A 20,408-nucleotide genomic window follows, 5' to 3' on the forward strand; every position below is an offset into this window, starting at 1 on the left:
TCAGGACACGGGAGGACAGTAACAACATTTCCATCCAAAAATCTTCCCACATACTTAGCCTAATGTATGGCGCACCATCATGCATAAAAACATAATCTTCACCATTAAACAATTCCTTATCAGGAGACAGACGTCTCTTTTTTAACACGTTGAGGTACTGTCCTTGATTCATAGAACCTTCAACAGTGTACAGGTTAATTCCTTATCAGGAGACAGACGTCTCTTTTTTAACACATTGAGGTACTGTCCTTGATTCATAGAACCTTCAACAGTGTACAGGTTAATTCCTTATCAGGAGACAGACGTCTCTTTTTTAACATGTTGAGGTACTGTCCTTGATTCATAGAACCTTCAACAGTGTACAGGTTCCCTGTACCCTTCCATGAAAACTCTCCCCGACCGTAACTGAAGTAAGATGTTTCACAGTTTGGCGTGCATAGTCATAATAAAGGTACTTCGATTCCCTACTCCTCACATACTGGCTGTTCTTAGACAATTTTTGATAGTCGTTTGGACCATATCCACAAAAGTTCGAGATCAACATTTGGAAATGAGTTTATTTAATGAAATGTGTACTAATGCATAAATTATTAGTAAATACCCGTTGTCAGTCATTGAAAATTCAAAAGTACTGCAAAGATTTCCCCCAGTTTAACCACTTCAACTCCCTTCCTGGGGTGATCTGGGGCGTAGATCGGGATCGACGTTCTGGCAGGCCTACTTTGTACAAAACGCTCCTTGTAGTTCCAGCTTACACAATCGCACCATTATCCTTCAACTGCACAGACATTTTTCGAGAACAGCAGAGAATCGGATCCAAAGTACATCCTTCACGGCAGCGGCTGTGACTTCAAGCCCGACTCCGTCGTTGTTGATATCACGTAACAACAGAATCATTATCCTAATAGCAGATAAACAGAGACGAATTGCATAGACATTGATATTTAAAAAAGTAAGTGAGTGTTAATCCGTAAGTCAGTTGTAACAGTAGCACTTAATTTTTCCTTCCAGTGAGAACTAGAAGTCAGATAATACAACCAGAGTGACTATATGTTGCCTCAGGGTTTGTATATGGAGTAACATCTTCTTCCTTTCTTTTGTCACATCTTGACGTTACGTGACTCATTTATTTAAATACGGTTTGTGAGAGCTACAAATGAGAGTAAAGACTATAGTAATTTACTCAGGTAAACAAAATGGAAACTAGATCTGCTGAAGCGTAACAGACGATTTTTGTGTAGTTGAAAGTCACTTTAAGTTGAGGGTAGCTCGTTTCGTGTTATCGCGCAATAGGGGTGAGAGTGTCACTGATATGATACAAGATTTGGGGTGGCAGTCACTGAAACAAAGGCGGTTTTCTTTACGGCGAGATCTGTTTACGAAATTTCTATCACCGACTTTCTCTTATGAATGCGAAAATATTTTGTTGACACCGACCTAGGTAGGGAGAAATGATCATCATGATAAAATAAGAGAAATCAGAGCCCGAACGGGAAGATTTAGGTGTTCCTTTTTCCTACGCGCCATTCGAGAGTGGAATGGTAGAGAAGTAGTATGAAAATGGTTCGATGAACCCTCTTCTAGGCACTTAAGTGTGAATTGCAGAGTAACCATGTAGATGTAGATGTAGATGTAGATGTAGATGTAGAGATTGCATGTACAGGTGACATTTATTTCCACGGCATCTAAGTGCTAACCAGTATTACCATTAGTCTAACTCCAGTTAGGAATCAGACCTTCACAAGTTAGTGGCATTTCGCTATTGCGATCGATCTGAACTTTTGCTGTACTGATCTGCGAACGCACGTCAGTGAGTTTATTCTGTTTACTTATTCTCTGTACCGGAAAACGAGTTTGAGAAATTCTCCCACAGAAATACTTTTGCACCTTACTATTAACTATGTTACTTACACCGAAGAGCCAAAGAGACTGGTACACCTGCCTAATACCGTGTAGGGCCACCACGAGCTGCCCATACATCCGTAAGAGTACGAGGGGGTGAAACAGCACGATGCGAGGCATCCCAGATATGCTCAATAATGTTCATGTCTGGGTAGTTTGGTGACCAGCGGAAGTGTTTAAACTCAGAAAAGTGTTCCTGGAGCGACTCTGTAGCAGTTCTGGATGCGTGGGCTGTCGCATTGTCCTGCTGGAATTGCTCAAGTTCGTTGGAATGCATAATGGACATGAATGGATGCAGGTGATCGTACAAGATGCTTACGTAGTTGTCACCTGGGCAGAGACGTTTCAGGAGTCTCACATCACTTCAGCTGCACACCATTACAGAGCCTCCACCAGCTTGAACGGTCCCCTGTTAACATGCAGGATCCGTGGATTCATGAGGTTCTCTCCATACCCGTACACGTCCATCCGCTCGATACAATTTGAAACGAGACTCGTCCGACCAGGAAACATGCCACCAGTCATCAACAGTCCAAAGTCGGTGTTGACTGTCCCAGGCGAGACGTAAAGCTTTGTGTCGTTCAGTCATCAAGGGTACATGAGTGGGCTTTCGGCTCCAAAAGCGCAGATCAATGATGTTTCGTTGAATGTTTCGCCCGCTGACACTTCTTGATGGACCAGCATTCAAATTTGCAGCAATTTGCAGAAGGGTCGCAGTTCTGTCACGTTGAACGATTCTCTTCAGTTGTCGTTGGTCCCATTCTTGCATGATCTTTTTCCAGTCGCAGCGATGTCGAAGAGCAGACGTTTTACCGGATTCCTGATATTCAAGACACATTCGTGAAATGGTCATACGGGAATATTCCCACTTCATCGCTACCCCGGAGATACGGTGTCCCATCGCTCATGCGCTGACTGTAGCACCACGTTCATACTCACTTAAATTTTGATAAACTGCCATTGTAGCGGTAATAATCGATCTAACAACTGCGCCAGACACTTGTTGCCTTATATAGGCGTTGCAGACTGCAGCGCCGTATCCTGCCTGTTTGCATATCTTTGTATTTTTATGCCTATACCAGTTTCTTTGGATCAAATGGTTCAAATGGCTCTGACCACTATGGGACTTAACATCTGAGGTCATCAGTGCCCTAGACTTAGAACTACCTAAACCTAACTAAGGGCAGCACACACATCCATGCCCGAGGCAGGATTCGAATCTGCGACCGTAGCAGCAGCGCGGTTCCGGACTGGAGTGCCTGGAACCGCTCGGCCATGCCGGTCGGCTTAGAGCAAAGATTCTGTCAACAATTGTATTCTGTGTTTTGTATGTGTGGGTGTGGATGTATCTGTGTGTCGCTTGGATCATGTCAATCAGGCGTAAGGAGATAAGCTAGCTGCCTGATATTTAGAATAATTACATTCGCTCAGGTTGGAAGTTACACCTGGTAAGTGGAATTTGACGGAAGAGAAGTGGCATCGTTTCTGTCTACATTCTGTTGTGGTGGCCACGTGGGGGTGGTGATACAAAATCATTAAGTATCTGTGACATATGGTATACTCCTGCTGTCGGAGTTAAAATACATGGTGCCAGGAGAGGATATTGATTCAAATCATGTTGGTTAATTTCCGTCGGAGCTATTGCAGAACATGTTAAGTGGTTAGAAATTCCATGAACTTTCATGACACTGTGCTAACCAATATGGAAGCAGCAGTGGCGACTAAACAGTCAGCAGTCAGAGAAGTGAGAGACAATTAAGACTGTTACAAGAATATTGCACTGAATGTGTACTGACTTTGTTTTTTCTCATACCACGGAACTTGAAAGTAAGTGTCTAACAGCTTGAACTAATTACTGTGCTTGGAGGATATTGGGTTGCCTTGTGACCTGTGTTTTTCTCATACGGTTTCACAGAACGTATATGTAAATAATTGTGTAAAAGTTTTGTTTAATTAGCTTATGTAATGCAGTTTCGTTTTTTCAGTCTTATTTCGCTCCAGTGAGGTTAGGCCAGCAGGTAGTTGGATTTCACAAAAACTAGAAAAATAAATCTCGCCAAATTGTTAAACTTTGTGACAAATCATTTCCTATGTATGAATAAAACAAAACTCATAAAACTGGACAAATTTGTAAAATATTTATAACTCGGCGTCTGAAAAAAGTACTAGATCAGCCCATCATTGTGGAAGATGAACTTACACCTACTTTCTGTGTCTTAGACTTAATGTAGCATTGTTGTCCTGAACTATCGGGTAACTTTGTGATAATTAATGTGTATTCCAAACTCCTAGCACCTAACTGCACATAAAAACTACATTCCTATCAAAACTGAAGCTATAAAGTTCCATATATGTGGAATTTAAATGTCACAGTACATATTGTAAAAATGTCCTTAAGTTGCCCACTTCTACGCTACCACTCTTTTTCTCATTCCTAGATAATTTTTCTCTCTACAAACTGCCCAGCTGAACAGTTTTGTTCCGTTGTTCAAGAGGCCACCTTTCCCCTGAGCGTTTTTAGAGGAAGTAGTAGCAGTCATTTAGCTCCATGATTGCCTGGGGATATACTACTCAGGCACAAACCTACATTCCTGAACAAGCCTGTTGCAACTGACTTGTGGCTGCTGGATAGAGGTAGTCCACTAACGATAGTTGGCCCTCAGCTGTCGCACACTCCACCGCCATGTAGCACACCTTCAGTTTTCTTACATTTTTATTCAGGTTTTTAGCGCTCTTCCAGTATCAGCGATTATCCAGTTTACCCATTATATGCGCCGCCATTAGATGGCTAGCGAACATCAACACCATACCAGATTCGCCTAAACCGCAGCAAGCACAGAATGGTCACGTTTGCTGGGATTCGCGTTACAGAGAGCGAGTGGGTTTTGAAATGTCAGAGACGCGTCGCGCCACACACGACTTTGTATTTGTCTCACAAGGGGAGCAAACGGCAAGTGGACTTTTGTAGTTTGGTATTGTGAAGTTCAGAACTCAAATACACCTCTCTCAAAAAGTTCGATGCAACTCTAAAAAATTCTCGAGAAAATCGTTTTTTAAGTTTTCCGATCACGTCTAATATTTTTCGACAAACAATGTGGCTCTGTGGTAGAGTGCTCGCTCTCTTGGTGAAGGGGGTGGGGGGGGGAGGAGGGGGCGGTTGAATTGAAATCCTGTCAGATCCAGCTTTTAAGTGGAAATACATCTTTTATGAGTATTTGCGTGAGACGTGAAATAGTAAAAGACAGAAAAAATAATTTTTATTTTTTTAGCTACACAATCTTCGTTAAAATTCTTTTACACGGCATCGGTAATCAAGAATTTTTGTTTGTAATGAATACTGGATTTCTGTGTCCAATATACAGTTGTTGTTGTTGTTGAGGTCTTCAGTCCTGAGACTGGTTTGATGCAGCTCTCCATGCTACTCTATCCTGTCTATCCTGTGCAAGCTTCTTCATCTCCCAGTACCTACTGCAACCTACATCCTTCTGAATCTGCTTCGTGTATTCATCTCTTGGTCTCCCTCTACGATATTTACCCTCCACGCTGCCCTCCAGTGCTAAATTGGTGATCCCTTGATGCCTCAGAACATGTCCTACCAATCGATCCCTTCTTCTAGTCAAGTTGTGCCACAAGCTTCTCTTCTCCCCAATCCTATTCAATACCTCCTCATTAGTTATGTGATCTACCCATCTAATCTTCAGCATTCTTCTGTAGCACCACATTTCGAAAGCTTCTATTCTCTTCTTGTCCAAACTATTTATTGTCCAAGTTTCACTTCCATACATGGCTACACTCCATACAAATACTTTCAGAAATTACTTCCTGACACTTAAATCAATACTCGATGTTAACAAATTTCTCTTCTTCAGAAACGCTGTCCTTGCCATTGCCAGTCTACATTTTATATCCTCTCTACTTCGACCATCATCAGTTATTTTGCTCCACAAATAGCAAAACTCCTTTACTACTTTAAGTGTCTCACTTTCTAATCTAATACCCTCAGCATCTCCCGATTTAATTTGACAACATTCCATTATCCTCGTTTTGCTTTTGTTGATGCTCATCTTATATCCCCCTTTCAAGACGCTATCCATTCCGTCCAACTGTTCTTCCAAGTCCTTTGCTGTCTCTGACAGAATTACAATGTCATCGGCGAACCTCAAGGTTTTTATTTCTTCTCCATGGATTTTAATACCTACTCCGAATTTTTCTTTTGCTTCCTTCACTGCTTGCTCAATATACTGATTGAATAACATCAGGGAGTGGCTACAACCCTGTCTCACTCCCTTTCCAACCACTGCTTCCTTTTCATGCCCCTCAACTCTTATAACTGCCATTTGGTTTCTGTACAAATTGTAAATAGCCTTTCGTTCCCTGTATTTTACCCCTGCCACCTTCAGAATTTGAAAGAGAGTATTCCAGTCAACGTTGTCAAAAGCTTTCTCTAAGTCTACAAATGCTAGAAACGTAGGTTTGCCTTTCCTTAATCTAGCTTCCAAGATAAGTCGTAGGGTCAGTATTGCCTCACGTGTTCCAATATTTCTACGGAATCCAAACTGATCTTCCCCGAGGTCGGCTTCTACTAGTTTTTCCATTCGTCTGTAAAGAATTCGCGTTATTATTTTGCAGCCGTGACTTATTAAACTGATAGTTCCGTAATTTTCACATCTGTCAACACCTGATTTCTTTGGGATTGGAATTATTATATTCTTCTTGAAGTCTGAGGGTATTTCGCCTGTCTCATACATCTTGCTCACCAGTTGGTAGAGTTTTATCAGGACTGGCTCTCACAAGGCTGTCAGTAGTTTATATATATATGTATGTAATATACAATTAGAAACAAGAATATGTGTATTTTTCATAAAAATGACTATTAGATACGAGCACATATTTGATGAATACTCCATTTGAAAGACAAAGGTATTCGAGCTAAATGGAAGAAAAAGTAATGACCCAAACGAGCCTCGAATTAAGAATTACCAGACTTGTCTACCTTATGTATTCTTCACTGCAGGAACATGAAACTGTTTTTAAAACTTGTTCAGTCTGGATGGAACCCAGGTCTCTCACACAGCGAGAGAGCACTTTATCCACTGACCGCCCACGCTACTAGTCGTAAAATACCTACCTTATTTCATTGTAGCAAATGTGTTCGGAAAATTTCAAAGTCGATTTTCTCGATAATTTTTTTAATTTGCAGTAGACTGCTTTCGAAGAGGTATATTTGAGTTCTGAACATGACGTACGATAAATGCAAAAAATTACAAAAATCCGACTGCTGTGTGATTCCATTCTGAGCTGTGGATATAGTTAACACCGAGAATCAGTAGGGCAGCTGTGGTGGCATGTGTGCATTACTACGTCTGATAGATCTGTGCCGTTAGTTTATGTCGTAGCACTAATTATTCTGTTTTTATGTTTTTATTTCAGGAGAGAGGTATGTTGGGTTTTACGGATTCCGTCGCCCACTTCTGCTTGTCCGTGACCCTGAGCTGATTCGCCACATCCTTGTCAAGGATTTCGGGACATTCCACGACAGAGGACTTTTCATCGATGACGAAGAACCTCTGAACAAACATCTCTTTGCGTTGGGAGGAAAGAAGTGGCGCCAGCTGAGGATCAAGTTAAGCCCTACGTTCACATCCGGCAAACTAAAGGGCATGTTCAAGGTGAGTCGAAGCGCGACTCGTCAGCTGTTGTTTTCTGATGTAGATCAAAGAGCTTTTCTGCAAAAACTGTTCTTGGAAGTTTCGAAACTTTCCCTTATGTAGAGAATGCTGGCAAAGCGGTCGATGACAATAAAAGCCTGTTTGAGCACTGTTTGGAGTCTATAGGTTCTGGACCGATTATCGCTGCCTTAGGACATGGTCTTTTCAAAACCTTACCGTTCAGTCGTCTTACTTTTCTTGCTAGTATACAACTGTTTCGCTTTAGCGCACACTGGTGTTCCAATAGGCATTGGAAACTTCATTTACGTTATGCGCTTCAAAGGTGTAAACGGAATATAAATGGAACCTCGCCAGTGCGGAATTACGTCAAAAACTCGCCTACTGTCCGCTCACAGCTAGGTCCTCTCAGAAGGTTCAAAGTCTCACACAAATGTCCCATTCTACTCGTGTGCTGTCATCAAAGTCTTAACGGTCAGTCCAAATCACTGTGAGGTTAGGAGTGAAATGCGACCCAGGACACCAGCTCACAGTCTGCCGAGCAGAGCTGTGCGCCAAAATATACGTCCTAATAACGTAGTAGCTCGTTAAAATATTAGTGTAATGTTAGTTTCGGCATTAGGTCAATTCGGTATGCAGATATTTTATTATAAATACACAGTGCCACTTACTTTTGCATGCAGTTCTTCGTTATAAAATAACGGTTGGTCTGGGTTATAGGGGGATACGAGTACTGCTAACATAACGGGCTATTACAGAAATCAAAATTAAATGTGGTGCAACCGATATTAGTATCACACTATATAATGTGATCCTCACATAAAAGGTTTTTGTTCCGTAGAGCAGCATATAGCGGTATATTTTGACACTCTACATCGAACGCAATTACAGAGCGCTCTTTACGGTATGATACAATTACAGATATACATTGTGCAACATCTGAATATGTTTTAATACAGTGTAATTATAGGATAGCTGGTGGAACAGCGTTCTGAGAAGCAGTCTATGAGCAATGAACTCGATACAGATAAAAGAAATTAAATGGTACATAACGGTGGAGCTACACCATTATGGCAAATAGGAAGATATTGAAAATACCTTCCTTACAAAACTTTTAACGGACCTGTTTGTAATGCTTTATTACATGTTAGAGAACGAGGTTGTGATTTTTGTTCTGTTTTCCGCTAGAGGAAGTTTCGATCCTTTCTTTTTCAAAAGATTATAGCTTGAAAAATATATTGCGCTCACAATTTGTGTTGAATCGATTGCTGGATAATTTTTTTAAATCCTTGTCCATTGTTCGACGTTACATTATTTGGAACTGTATCATCTATGAGGGTCACTCCAAAAGAAATGCACAATATTTTTATAAAAATAGAGTTTTCATTTTTCATGTGTGAAAGTTTTGCAGTGTGTAGTACATCCTTCCCGCTTGTTCTCAAACTTAGTTCAACCTGTTCCCGTGAGTGGGGCCTTCACAGCATGTCTTCAAGATGGCTGCTACACTTGACGTTGGATATTTTTCCAGGATGTTGACAGTGCCTCACAAAGGAACAAGAAAAACAGTATGCAGCGAACGTTTGGAACAGTACGAGAAGGGTGGAGATGAATTTCTTGGAAGAACTGTGACAGGTGATGAAACATGGCTCCATCATTTTTCACCAGAGACGAAGAGGCAATCAGTGGAGTGGCATATGCAAATTCACTCAAGAAAAAAAATTCAAAACCACACCTTCTGCTGGAAAAGTTACGGCTACCGTGTTTTTCGATTCCGAATGACTCTTGCTTGTCGACATCATACCAAGTGGAACCACCATAAATTCTGATGCATATGTGACGACACTGAAGGAACTTCAAGCTCGACTGAGTCGTATTCGACCACATCGGCAAAATCAGGATGTTTTGCCGTTGCACGACAATACACGGCCACATGTCAGTCAAAAAAACCATGGAAGCAATCACAAGACTCGGATGGACAACACTGAAACACCCGGTTTACAGTCCTGACCTGGCTCCATGTGACAATCATCTCTTTGGAAAACTGAAAGACTCTCTTGGTGGAACAAGGTTTGAAAATGATGACTCCCTTGTGCACGCTGCCAAACAGTGGCTCCAACAGGTTGGTCCAGAATTTTGCCGTGCGGGTATACAGGCGCTGGTTCCATGATGGCGTAAGGCAGTTGAGAGGGATGGAAATTATGAGGAGAAATGAAAATATTGTTCCTAAAGGATGTAGCTACACACAGTAAAACTTTCAACCATGTAAAATAAAAGATGGATTTAAAAAAAACAGTGTACATTTCTTTTGGAGTGACCGTCGTACATGTAGTCCTACTCAGTCTATCACTATGATCTTTACCGACTACGTCTTCAGTTGAACTGTTTACCTATTTTGTTCGTCTTCTATCTGGGTTCTGATTTGAAAGGTTTTGTTTCCCTTGCGCTAATATTTTTCCACATCGCGTGCATCTTTTTTGTGTATTCTTTAAAGGCCAGATAAGTCTCAAGACACTTTGTGAGCTACCATCCTGTTTTGATACAAGTAACTCACGAACGTAAAACACGTAGCATTCTGGCTCTAGTGACCAGTCGCACACAGCTGCAAAACAATTTCAATTTTTAAACGGTGACAAGTTGATAATGTCTTTGCAGATTTGTTAACTACGATTTAATGAAAGAAACGTAGCTGGTGTTTTTTACAACAAAGAAGCTAAGTGCCACAACGAATATCTTTGAGTTTCACTGATTTATCCTTTAAAAATACAACTGTTATAGTGGTACTAGTTATTTCAGTACACTTTAACTGGCAGCCAGATTTATTGCTGACCCAAAATATCTTCACAACAGACGGTTAGTACTTAAAACTGCTAATGTGTATTAACACATTTCTCTACAAAACTTTAAAGCCCGCCTACGTTCACATTTTCTAACAAATTCTAAGCCAAGATGGGCTCATTGAAAGTCCCAGAAATCGACTAGTAGGCCTACATGTCCATTTTCCGTCAAAAAATCAATCACAAACTTGACTACTTGTGTCCTGGAGACAGAGGTCCTCACCCTTTCGACGCTAAACACAAAGTCGCCAATACGCTGGAGCCTGCCATCAGTACAGGCAGCCTACATTGCCTAGCCCCCACCATCTCTTATTACAAAAAGCCTCCAGTCTCCAAGGGCCTAGGGCATACAGAGGACGTGCGTACACCTCGGAACCGTCGGTATTATACTTAATCAGTGTCATAGCTGTGGTAGGAAAGGATCAGAGGTCCAAGCACTAATAGCAAGCAATGAAGATCAAATCGTTAAAGGCTCTGAAAGCTGTCTAAAGCCGGAGATAAGTCCAGGCGATATTTTCACAAAGGACCTAACTGTGTTTAGACAGGATAGATTAAATACACAGTTGATGGTGGCGTGCTTGTTGCTGTTAGTAGTGTTTTATTTTGTAGAGGAACTGAAGCGGATAGTTCCTGTGAGTTAGTGGAGGTTATACTTGACTGTCAGGATAAATTAATAATTGGTTTCTTTTACTGACCCCTAACTCAGGCGAATCTGTTGATCTACAGTTAAAAAAACTTGAATCACATTTCAGATATGTTGGTGGTAACTACAGTCTGCCCTCGACACGTAGGCGAAAACATATATTTCAGGTCGGTGGTAGGAATAAATCATCGTCCTATATTGTACTAAATGCTTTGTCCGAAAATTATTTTTAGCAATTAGCTCAGGAGCCCACTCGATTCGTAAATTGGTTGCGATAACTTACCTGACCTCTTCGCAATAGTACATCCCCGGCGATTGCTCACAAATAACCCTGGGTTCGGTGTGGGCCCGCGGTTGGGTGGGTGGACTGCTGTCGCCTGTTGTGGGGTTGTGAACCACTGAAGGGTACGGGCGGGACGAAGCCTCTCCGTCGTTTCTAGGTCCCCAGTTCAAAACACAATACACAAGCATATATTAGGTGTGGGTTGAATTCAGAGAAATAGTACTGACTACAGTTGAGAGATTTGTACTGCATGAATTAATAAGAGAAGAAAATTATTCTCAATCGTACACAAAACAGGTCAGAGCAATATAGCAAAAGCAACGACAAAAATCATGACAAATTTAAAAGAATGCAAAATCTCCAGAATTAGTGACGTTTTAAACAAGCTCGAAATTTTGCGCTCACTTCAATGCGATATGTTTTCAATAGTTTTCACAACAAAATCCTATCTTGCAACAAAAAATCCATAGATATTATACAGCAGCGGCGAACCATAATCAATAACTTCACTGCGCGATACAGATAGTAATATTACCGAAAGCAGTGCCACTAAAGAGGAGTTCACCAAGCCGGCCGAAGTGGCCGTGCGGTTAAAGGCGCTGCAGTCTGGAACCGCAAGACCGCTACGGTCGCAGGTTCGAATCCTGCCTCGGGCATGGATGTTTGTGATGTCCTTAGGTTAGGTAGGTTTAACTAGTTCTAAGTCCTAGGGGACTAATAACCTCAGCAGTTGAGTCCCATAGTGCTCAGAGCCATTTTTTGAGTTCACCAAACACGACAAAGTAAATATTCCAGAATTTGAATCAAGAACAAAAAATGGTTCAAATGATCACCGTAATAAAACGTGAGAAATCAGAGCTTGCATGGATGTATTTTGGTGTTCGTTAATCCCGCGCACTGTTCGAGAGTGCGAAGGTAGAGAAATAGATAGTGTGGAGGTGGTTCGATGAACACTCCGCCAGGCACATAGATGTGAATTGCAGAGTAATCGTATAGTTGTAGATGTAGTTTGCTTCCCACTGGCCCCAGCTATCGTCTTCTCCTTAGCATGGTCACACCATCCCAGTGACGATCTTTATTATTACAATATTTTTCACAACTGTGATCCAGTTGGCATACGCCAATTAAAAAGAGCTGTGTAATAGTTCGCTCTCCAACACTGACTAAAAACACATCAAACACTAAGTATTAAAAATGAATGACGCTTCATAAAATATTATACCAACAAAGATGGTTCAAATGGCTCTGGGCACTATGGGACTTAACATCTGAGGTCATCAGTCCCCTAGAACTAGAATTACTTAAACCTAACTAACCTAAGGACATCACACACATCCATGCCCGAGGTAGGATTCGAACCTGCGGCCGTAGCGGTGGCGCGGTTCCAGACTGAAGCGCCTAGAACAGCTCGGCCACACTGGCCGGCTGAATCAAGAACAACTAACATCATCAATAACTGAGAAGTGGATATCTTCGGAGTAGGAAAGCAGCTTAAATCACTTAACAAAGGCAAGTCTTCCGGTCCAGATTGGGCACCGATTACGTTCCTTTCAGAGTATGCTGATAGAATAGCACCATACTTAACAATCCTATAAAACCGCTCGCTCGACGGAAGATGCGTAGCTAAAGACTAGAGAGTTTCATAGCTCACACCAATACCCAAGAAAGAACACAGGAGTAATCCCACTAATTACAGACCCATATCACTAAAGTCGATTTTCAGCAGGATTGTAGAACATACACTGTGTCCAAACCTCATAAATTACTTCTAAGGTAACGGTCTATTGGCACATACAACGGATTCAGAAAATATCGTTCTTGGGAAACATAGCTAGCTCTAAAGAGCTAGTTATGTTTCAAGAAACGAAGTAATGAGTACTGTCGACAGGGGATCTTAAATTGAGTCCACATTTCTAGATTTTCAAAAGGCTTTTGATACCGTTCCTCAGAAGCGGCGTCTAATCAAATTCATGTCTTTGCTGTATCGTCTCAGTTGTGCGACTGAATGTCTAATTTCCTGTCAGAACGGATCCGAAGAAACTGCAGGAAGGCCATCGAGTAAACCGGAAGTGATATCTGGTGTTCCCCAAGGAAGTGTTACGAGCGCTCTGCTGTTCCTAGTCCATATTAAGGATGTAGGAGATAATCTGAGCAGCCCTCTCGCGTTTTTTTGCAGATAAAGCTGTCTAATAAAGTCACCATAAGATTAAAAACAGCTGCGAAATGATTTAGACAATACGTCTGCGTGGTGCGAGAGGTGGTAATTGATTTTATATAATGAAAAGTGTGATTCCATCCGGGTGAGTACTGAAAGGAATTCGGTTCGACGATAAATCACGCAAACTTAACGGCCGTAAATTCTACTAAATACCTAGGAATTACAGTAACGAACAACTTCAATTGGAGCTATCACATAGATAATATGATGAGTCAGGCGAACCGAAGTCTTCGTTTTATTGACAGAACGCTTAAAAGATGTAACAGACCTGCTACAGAGACTGCCTACACTACGCTTGTCCGACCTCTTCTGGAGTACTGCAGCGCGGTATGGGATACCTTAACAAATAAAACTAACAGAGGGGATCTAAAAAGTTTAAAGGAGCGCAATTCGCTTTGCATTATCGCGAAATAGGGGAAAGAGAGTCACATATGACGTGCGAGTTGGGGTGGTAGTCATTAAAACAAATGCGTTTTTGGTTGAGACGAGATCTTTTCGCGAAATTTCAATCACCAACTTCTCCTCTGAATGCAAAAATAGTTTGTTACCGTCCACCTACATAGGGATAAATGATCACCGCAATAAAACGTGAGAAATCAGCGCTTGCATGGATGCATTTTGGTGTTCGTTAATCTCGCGCACTGTTCGAGAGTGCAAAGGTAGAGAAATAGATAGTGTGGAGGTGGTTCGATGAACACTCCGTCAGGCACATAAGTGTGAATTGCAGAGTAATTGTATGGTTGTAGTTTGCTTCCCACTGGCCCAAGCTATCGTCTTCTCCTTAGCATGGTCACACCATCCCAGTGACGAGCTTTATTATTACAATATTTTTCACAACTGTGATCCAGTTGGCCTACGCCAATTAAAAAGAGCTGTGTAATAGTTCGCTCTCCAACACTGACTAAAATCACATCAAACACTAAGTATTAAAAATGAATGACGCTTCATGAAATATTATACCAACAAAGATGGTTCAAATGGCTCTGAGCACTATGGGACTTAACATATGAGGTCATCAGTCCCCTAGAACTAGAACTACTTAGACCTAACTAACCTAAGGACATCACACACATCCATGCCCGAGGCAGGATTCGAAGCTGCGACCGTAGCGGTCGCATGCTTTCAGACTTAAGCGCCAAGAACCGCTCGGCCACACCGGCGGCTTATACCAACAACTTTTATATTGTCACTAACCTAATACATAAATATCTTGCGCGTTTTTAATATCAAGAACTGTTAGTTAAATGAGGAAAATAAACTTAGTTAGCCGACCGCTGTGGCCTTGCGGTTCTAGGCGCTGCAGTCCGGAACCGCGGGTCTGCTACGGTCGCAGGTTCGAATCCTGCCTCGGGCATGGATGTGTGTGATGTCCTTAGGTTAGTTGGGTTTAGGTAGTTCTAAGTTCTAGGGGACTGATGACCTCAGAAGTTAAGTCCCATAATGCTCAGAGCCATTTGAACCATTTCAAACTCAGTTACATCTCCATGATGTGATCTGTGCATTAAATGTTGGTAAGTGTGAAACGGTGGGCGGTGGGAATTACAACCCAGTCATACTTGGTATGCTTCTCGTGTTGAGACTCGATGTTGCCTGTTGCGAACGCTAAGCATTTCGGCCATTGTTCATGGCACAACATAGTCTGTCCGAACGATGGCAACTGCTTTTTTTTTCCAGAGAAATTCACCAAACATCCTCATCTACATCTACATGGTTGCTCTGCAATTCACATTTAAGTGCCTGCCAGAGGGTTCATCGAATCATTTTCATACTACTTCTCTACCATTCCACTCTCGAAACGCGCGTGGGAAAAAGGAACACCTAAAGCTTTCCGTTCGAGCTCTGATTTCTCTTATTTTATTATGATGATCATTTCTCCCTACGTAGGTGGGTGTCAACAGCATATTTTCGCATTCGGAAGAGAAAGTTGGTGACAGAAATTTCGTAAATAGATTTCGCCGCAAAGAAAACCGCCTTTGTTTCAGTGACTTACAACCCAACTCGCGTACCATACCAGTGACACTCTCACCCCTATTGCGCGTTAACACGAAACGAGCTGCCCTTCTTTGCACTAATTCGATGTCCTCCGTCAGTCCTACCAGGTAAGGATTCCACACAGCGCAGCAGTATTCCAGCAGAGGACGAACAAGTGTAATGTAGGCTGTTTCTTTAGTGGGTTTGTCGCATCTTCTAAATGTTCTGCCAACAAAGCGCAGTCTTTGTTTCGCCTTCCCCACAATATTATCTGCGTGGTCTTTCCAGTTTAAGTTGCCCGTAATTGTGTAATTCCTAGGTATTTAGTCGAATTGACAAATGGTTCAAATGGCACTAAGCACTATGGGACTTAACACCTGAGGTCAACAGTCCCCTAGACTTAGATCTACTTAAACCTAACTGACTAAGGACATCACTCACATCCATTCCCGAGGCAGGATTGGAACCTGCGACAGTAGCAGCAGCGCGGTTCTGGACTGAAGCGCCTAGAACCGCTCGGCCACAGCGGCCGGCTCGAATTGACAGCCCTTAGATTCGTGCAATTTATCGTATACCCAAAATTTTCTTTTAGTTCCCATGTGAATGACCTCGCACTTTTCTTTGTTTAGTGCCATTTGCCACTTTTCGCACCATACAGAAATTCTCTCTAGATCATTTTGTAATTGGAATTGATCGTCTGATGATTTTACTAGACGGTAAATTACAGCATAATCTGCAAACAATCTATGGGGGCTGCTCAGATTATCACCTACATCATTTATGTAAATCAGGAATAGCACTACCTTGTGGAACGCCAGATATCACTTCTGTTCTATTCGATGATTTATCATCCATCACTACGAACCTCTCTGACAGGAAATCACGAATCCAGTCACACAACTGAGACGATACTCCACATGCAGGCAATTTGATTAATAGTCGCTTGTGAGGAGCAGTATCAAAAGTCTTCTGGAAATCTAGGAATATGGAATCGATCTGAGATCTTTTGTCGACAGCACTCATTACTTCATGGGAACAATATTTTCTGGATCCGTGTTGGTTATGTACAGGGTGTCCAGAAAAGGACTCCCTGATTTCAAAATTAAATATCTCGAAAACAAAGATCGATAGAGGAATGCAGTAAACCGTATGTTTATTGTGAAAGCTGTTCAAAATGTTCAAATGTATGTGAAATCTTATGGGACTTAACTGCTAAGGTCATCAGTCCCTAAGCTTACACACTACTTAACTTAAATTATCCTAAGGACAAACACGCACACCCATGCCCGAGGGAGGACTCGAACCTCCGCCGGGACCAGCCGCACAGGCCATGACTATAGCGCCTTAGACCGCTCGGCTAATCCCACGCGGCGTGAAAGCTGTAAGAAGTTTATACAGCAGTTTGAAATAATAGTTACAAAAGCTGCTAATAGATGGCGCTGTAATCGCCATACGTAATGCCTAGTATAAATAGTGATCCGAAGCCCAGAGCGATCAGTTCCACTATTGAAACGTGAAAGGAGGTTAGCGTACCGAAGGAAGAGATTAAAACCATGTACTCCATTGAACAACGCGTTTTTCTATTGCTAGAGTACCACAGGTTAGAAGAGAGTCCTACGGCAACAAGGCGAAGTTTTCAAGCACGATTTAATGTTCCAAAAGGACCCGATGCGAAAACCATTCGTACGCTCTTCGCAAAATTTCTACGAACAGGCAGTGTAACTGATGATCTAGTGGGGCATGTTGGCCGCAAGCAAACCGCAGTTACGCCTGAAAATATCGCCACAGTTTCTGGAATTATTCAGCGAAATCCAATGTCATCCGTACTGAGAAAGAGCCTACACATGTTTCCATTCAAAATTCAAACACACCAGGCCATACCCGTACAAGCTGTGCAACAAAGGGTTGCCTTTGCTAATCAGATGCTCACAATGATTGATAGTGAAGGATTTTATGTTCGCTGCATCTGGTTTACAGATGAAGCACACTTCCACCTGAATGGATACGTGAATAAGCAGAACTGGCGATTTTGTGGTTCCGAAAAGCCATATTGGTGTGAAGCGAAACCCCTGTATTCCCCTAAAGCTACTGTGTGGGCTGCAGTATGCAGAAGAGGCATTATTGGCCTTTTTTCATTTGAGAAACGGTCACTGGTGCGCGTTACTTTGCAATTTTGGAACAATTTGTCGCCACACAGCAAGCGTTAGAGGATCGACCAGGTACTGAATGGTTTATGCAAGATGGAGCCCGACCACATCGGACCGATCAAGTGTTTCGCTTTCTTGAGGAATACTTCGGGAATCAAGTCATTGCTTTGGAATATCCCAAATTTACTGGTGCAGGCATGGATTGGCCTCCATATTCGCCGGATTTGACTCCCTGTGACTTTTTTTTGTGGGGCACAGTGAAAGACATGGTCTACCCGAAGCATCCCGCCACGCTGGACGAGCTTGAATTGGCGATCTCTGTGACATGTGAATCCATTTCGGTTGAGACACTACGAAATGTGATGGCGAATTTCATTCTTCGTTTGCGCCACCTCTGTAGTGCCAATGGTGAACATTTTGAAAACATTGTGATGTGATTCTTTGCAAAGATTGTTTTCATACGATTATTTCATTTATGTATGCTGATATGAGCTGTACAGCCTACAGCGCCATCTGTTAGCAGCTTTTGTAACTATTATTTCAAACTGCTGTATAAACTTCTTACAGATTTCACAATAGACATACCGTTTACTGCATTCTTCTATCGATCTTTGTTTTCGAGAATTTAATTTTGAAATCAGGGAGTCCTTTTCTGGACACCCTGTATTTCAACTACGTGAACAGCACACTGAAGATACATTTTTTGAATGAATAGATTTGCAAACATGTTCATAACCTTACGCTGTGCTAGTTCTCTGAAGCGTGCTGTTCTGCTACGGACGCTGGTAGTGACGTGGTACGTATTTCTGTGACAGACGATCCAGGACTGCGGGCGCGAGATGGCCGACGTAGTGGGGAAGATGGTGGACCACGGGGAGTCGGTGGAGGTTCGCGAGCTGATTGCGCGCTTCACCACTGACGTCATCTCCTCCGTCGCCTTCGGCCAAGAGTGCAACTGCCAGCGGAATCCTGACCACGAGTTCCGACAGTGGGGACGCAAGATCTTTGAGCCTTCTGCGCGTACGGCCATCGGTTTCCTTCTGACCTTCCTCAGTCCAACGTTAATGAACTACCTAAGGTGAGACCTGCAACACTTAATTCCTGTAAATAGATCCATTTGATGTAAGGGGAATGGGAGATCCTCATGGTAGAGTGAGTGAGACGCTGTATTCACGCTGCAGAGAGCGGTATTTAAGTGTCCGCTCAGTCTTCCAAATTTAATTTCTGGGAGTTCTACACGTCGCTTTCGGCAAATGCTGGAATGCTTCCTTGAGAATGACACCTCTGAATTAGTTCCCAGTCCTCCTATAATCCGAGCCTCTTCGTCGACGGAATGTTGAAACCCCAATAGGGCATTTATGTTACAGAAAACATTCTGCGTTTCACTAACTTGGCTTACGGCCGCTGTCTTGCTACTGATTCTGCTTTTCAGATCCTTGAACAGGAACTTCCGCATGCTTTCTTCCCCATACCTGGATTTTAAAGTTTTCTCCAACCTAGGAACTTTCAGAGAGCCCTTACCGATGAACAAAGTAAGCGCATATGGACTATGAGACCAATTGAGTGATTGGATTGAAGAGTTCCTAGATAACAGAACGCAGCATGTCATTCTCAATGGAGAGAAGTCTTCCGAAGCAAGAGTGATTTCAGGTGTGCCGCAGTGGAGTATCGTAGGACCGTTGCTACTTACAATATACATAAATGACCTTGTGGATAACATCGGAAGTTCACTGAGGCTTTTTGCGGATGATGCTGTAGCATACCGAGAGGTTGTAACAATGGAAAATTGTTCTGAAATGCAGGAGGATCTGCAACGAATTGACGCATGGTGCAGGGAATGGCAATTGAATCTCAATGTACACAAGTGTAATGTGCTGCGAATACATAGAAAGACAGATCCTTTATCATTTAGCTACAATACAGCAGGTCAGCGACTGGAAGCAGTTAATTCCATAAATTGTCTGGGAGTAGGCATTAGGAGTGGTTTAAAATGGAATGATCATATAAAGCTGATCGTCGGTAAAGCAGATGCCAGACTGAGATTCATTGGAAGAATCCTAACGAAATGCAATCCGAAAACAAAGGAAGTAGGTTACAGTACACTTGTTCGCCCACTGCTTGAATACTGCTCAGCAGTGTGGGATCCGTACCAGATAGGGTTGATAGAAGAGCTAGAGAAGATCCAACAGAGAGCAGCGCGCTTCGTTACAGGATCATTTAGTAATCGCGATAGCGTTACAGAGATGATAGATAAACTCCAGTGGAAGACTCTGCAGGAGACACGCTCTGTAGCTCGGTACGGGCTTTTGTTGAAGTTTCGAGAACATACCTTCACCGAGGTGTCAAGCGGTATATTCCTCCCTCCTACGTATACCTCGCGAAGAGACCATGAGGATAAAACCAGGGAGATTACAGCCCACACAGAGGCATACCGACAATCTTTCTTTCCACGAACAATATAGAGATATTCAAAGCACCTTCCGCCACACACCGTCAGGTGGCTTGCGGTGTATGGATGTAAATGTAGATGAAGATGTGCACTTAATGTGGAGGTGCTGGACATGTTGGAAAATTTAAGTCATACAATCTCGCACTACCTCACCGCAATGGCCTCACTATGTATGGAGTGTCTCCATGTAATGATCCAAAGTTTCAGTAATGGCGCTGGAGAGTAAATCTGTCATTTTCAGACGACAGAAATGGCCACGCCGAAAATTATGACGTCAAACGTGTTATGGGATATC

The 20,408-nt window shown here is 42.4% G+C and overlaps 1 protein-coding gene across 1 annotated transcript in view; it reads left to right on the forward strand.

Moving 5' to 3' along the window:
- Positions 1 to 20,408, forward strand: part of LOC124615598 (cytochrome P450 6k1-like) — a 72,810-nt gene that overhangs the window by 15,191 nt on the left and 37,211 nt on the right. The window contains exons 3-4 of the mRNA XM_047143587.1: positions 7,333 to 7,571; positions 18,480 to 18,742. Of these exons, the coding sequence (XP_046999543.1) occupies positions 7,333 to 7,571; positions 18,480 to 18,742 (502 nt within the window). The remainder of the gene's footprint in view (positions 1 to 7,332; positions 7,572 to 18,479; positions 18,743 to 20,408) is intronic.

This window comes from Schistocerca americana, chromosome 5 (genome assembly GCF_021461395.2).
Source record: "Schistocerca americana isolate TAMUIC-IGC-003095 chromosome 5, iqSchAmer2.1, whole genome shotgun sequence".
NCBI lineage: Eukaryota > Metazoa > Arthropoda > Insecta > Orthoptera > Acrididae > Schistocerca > Schistocerca americana.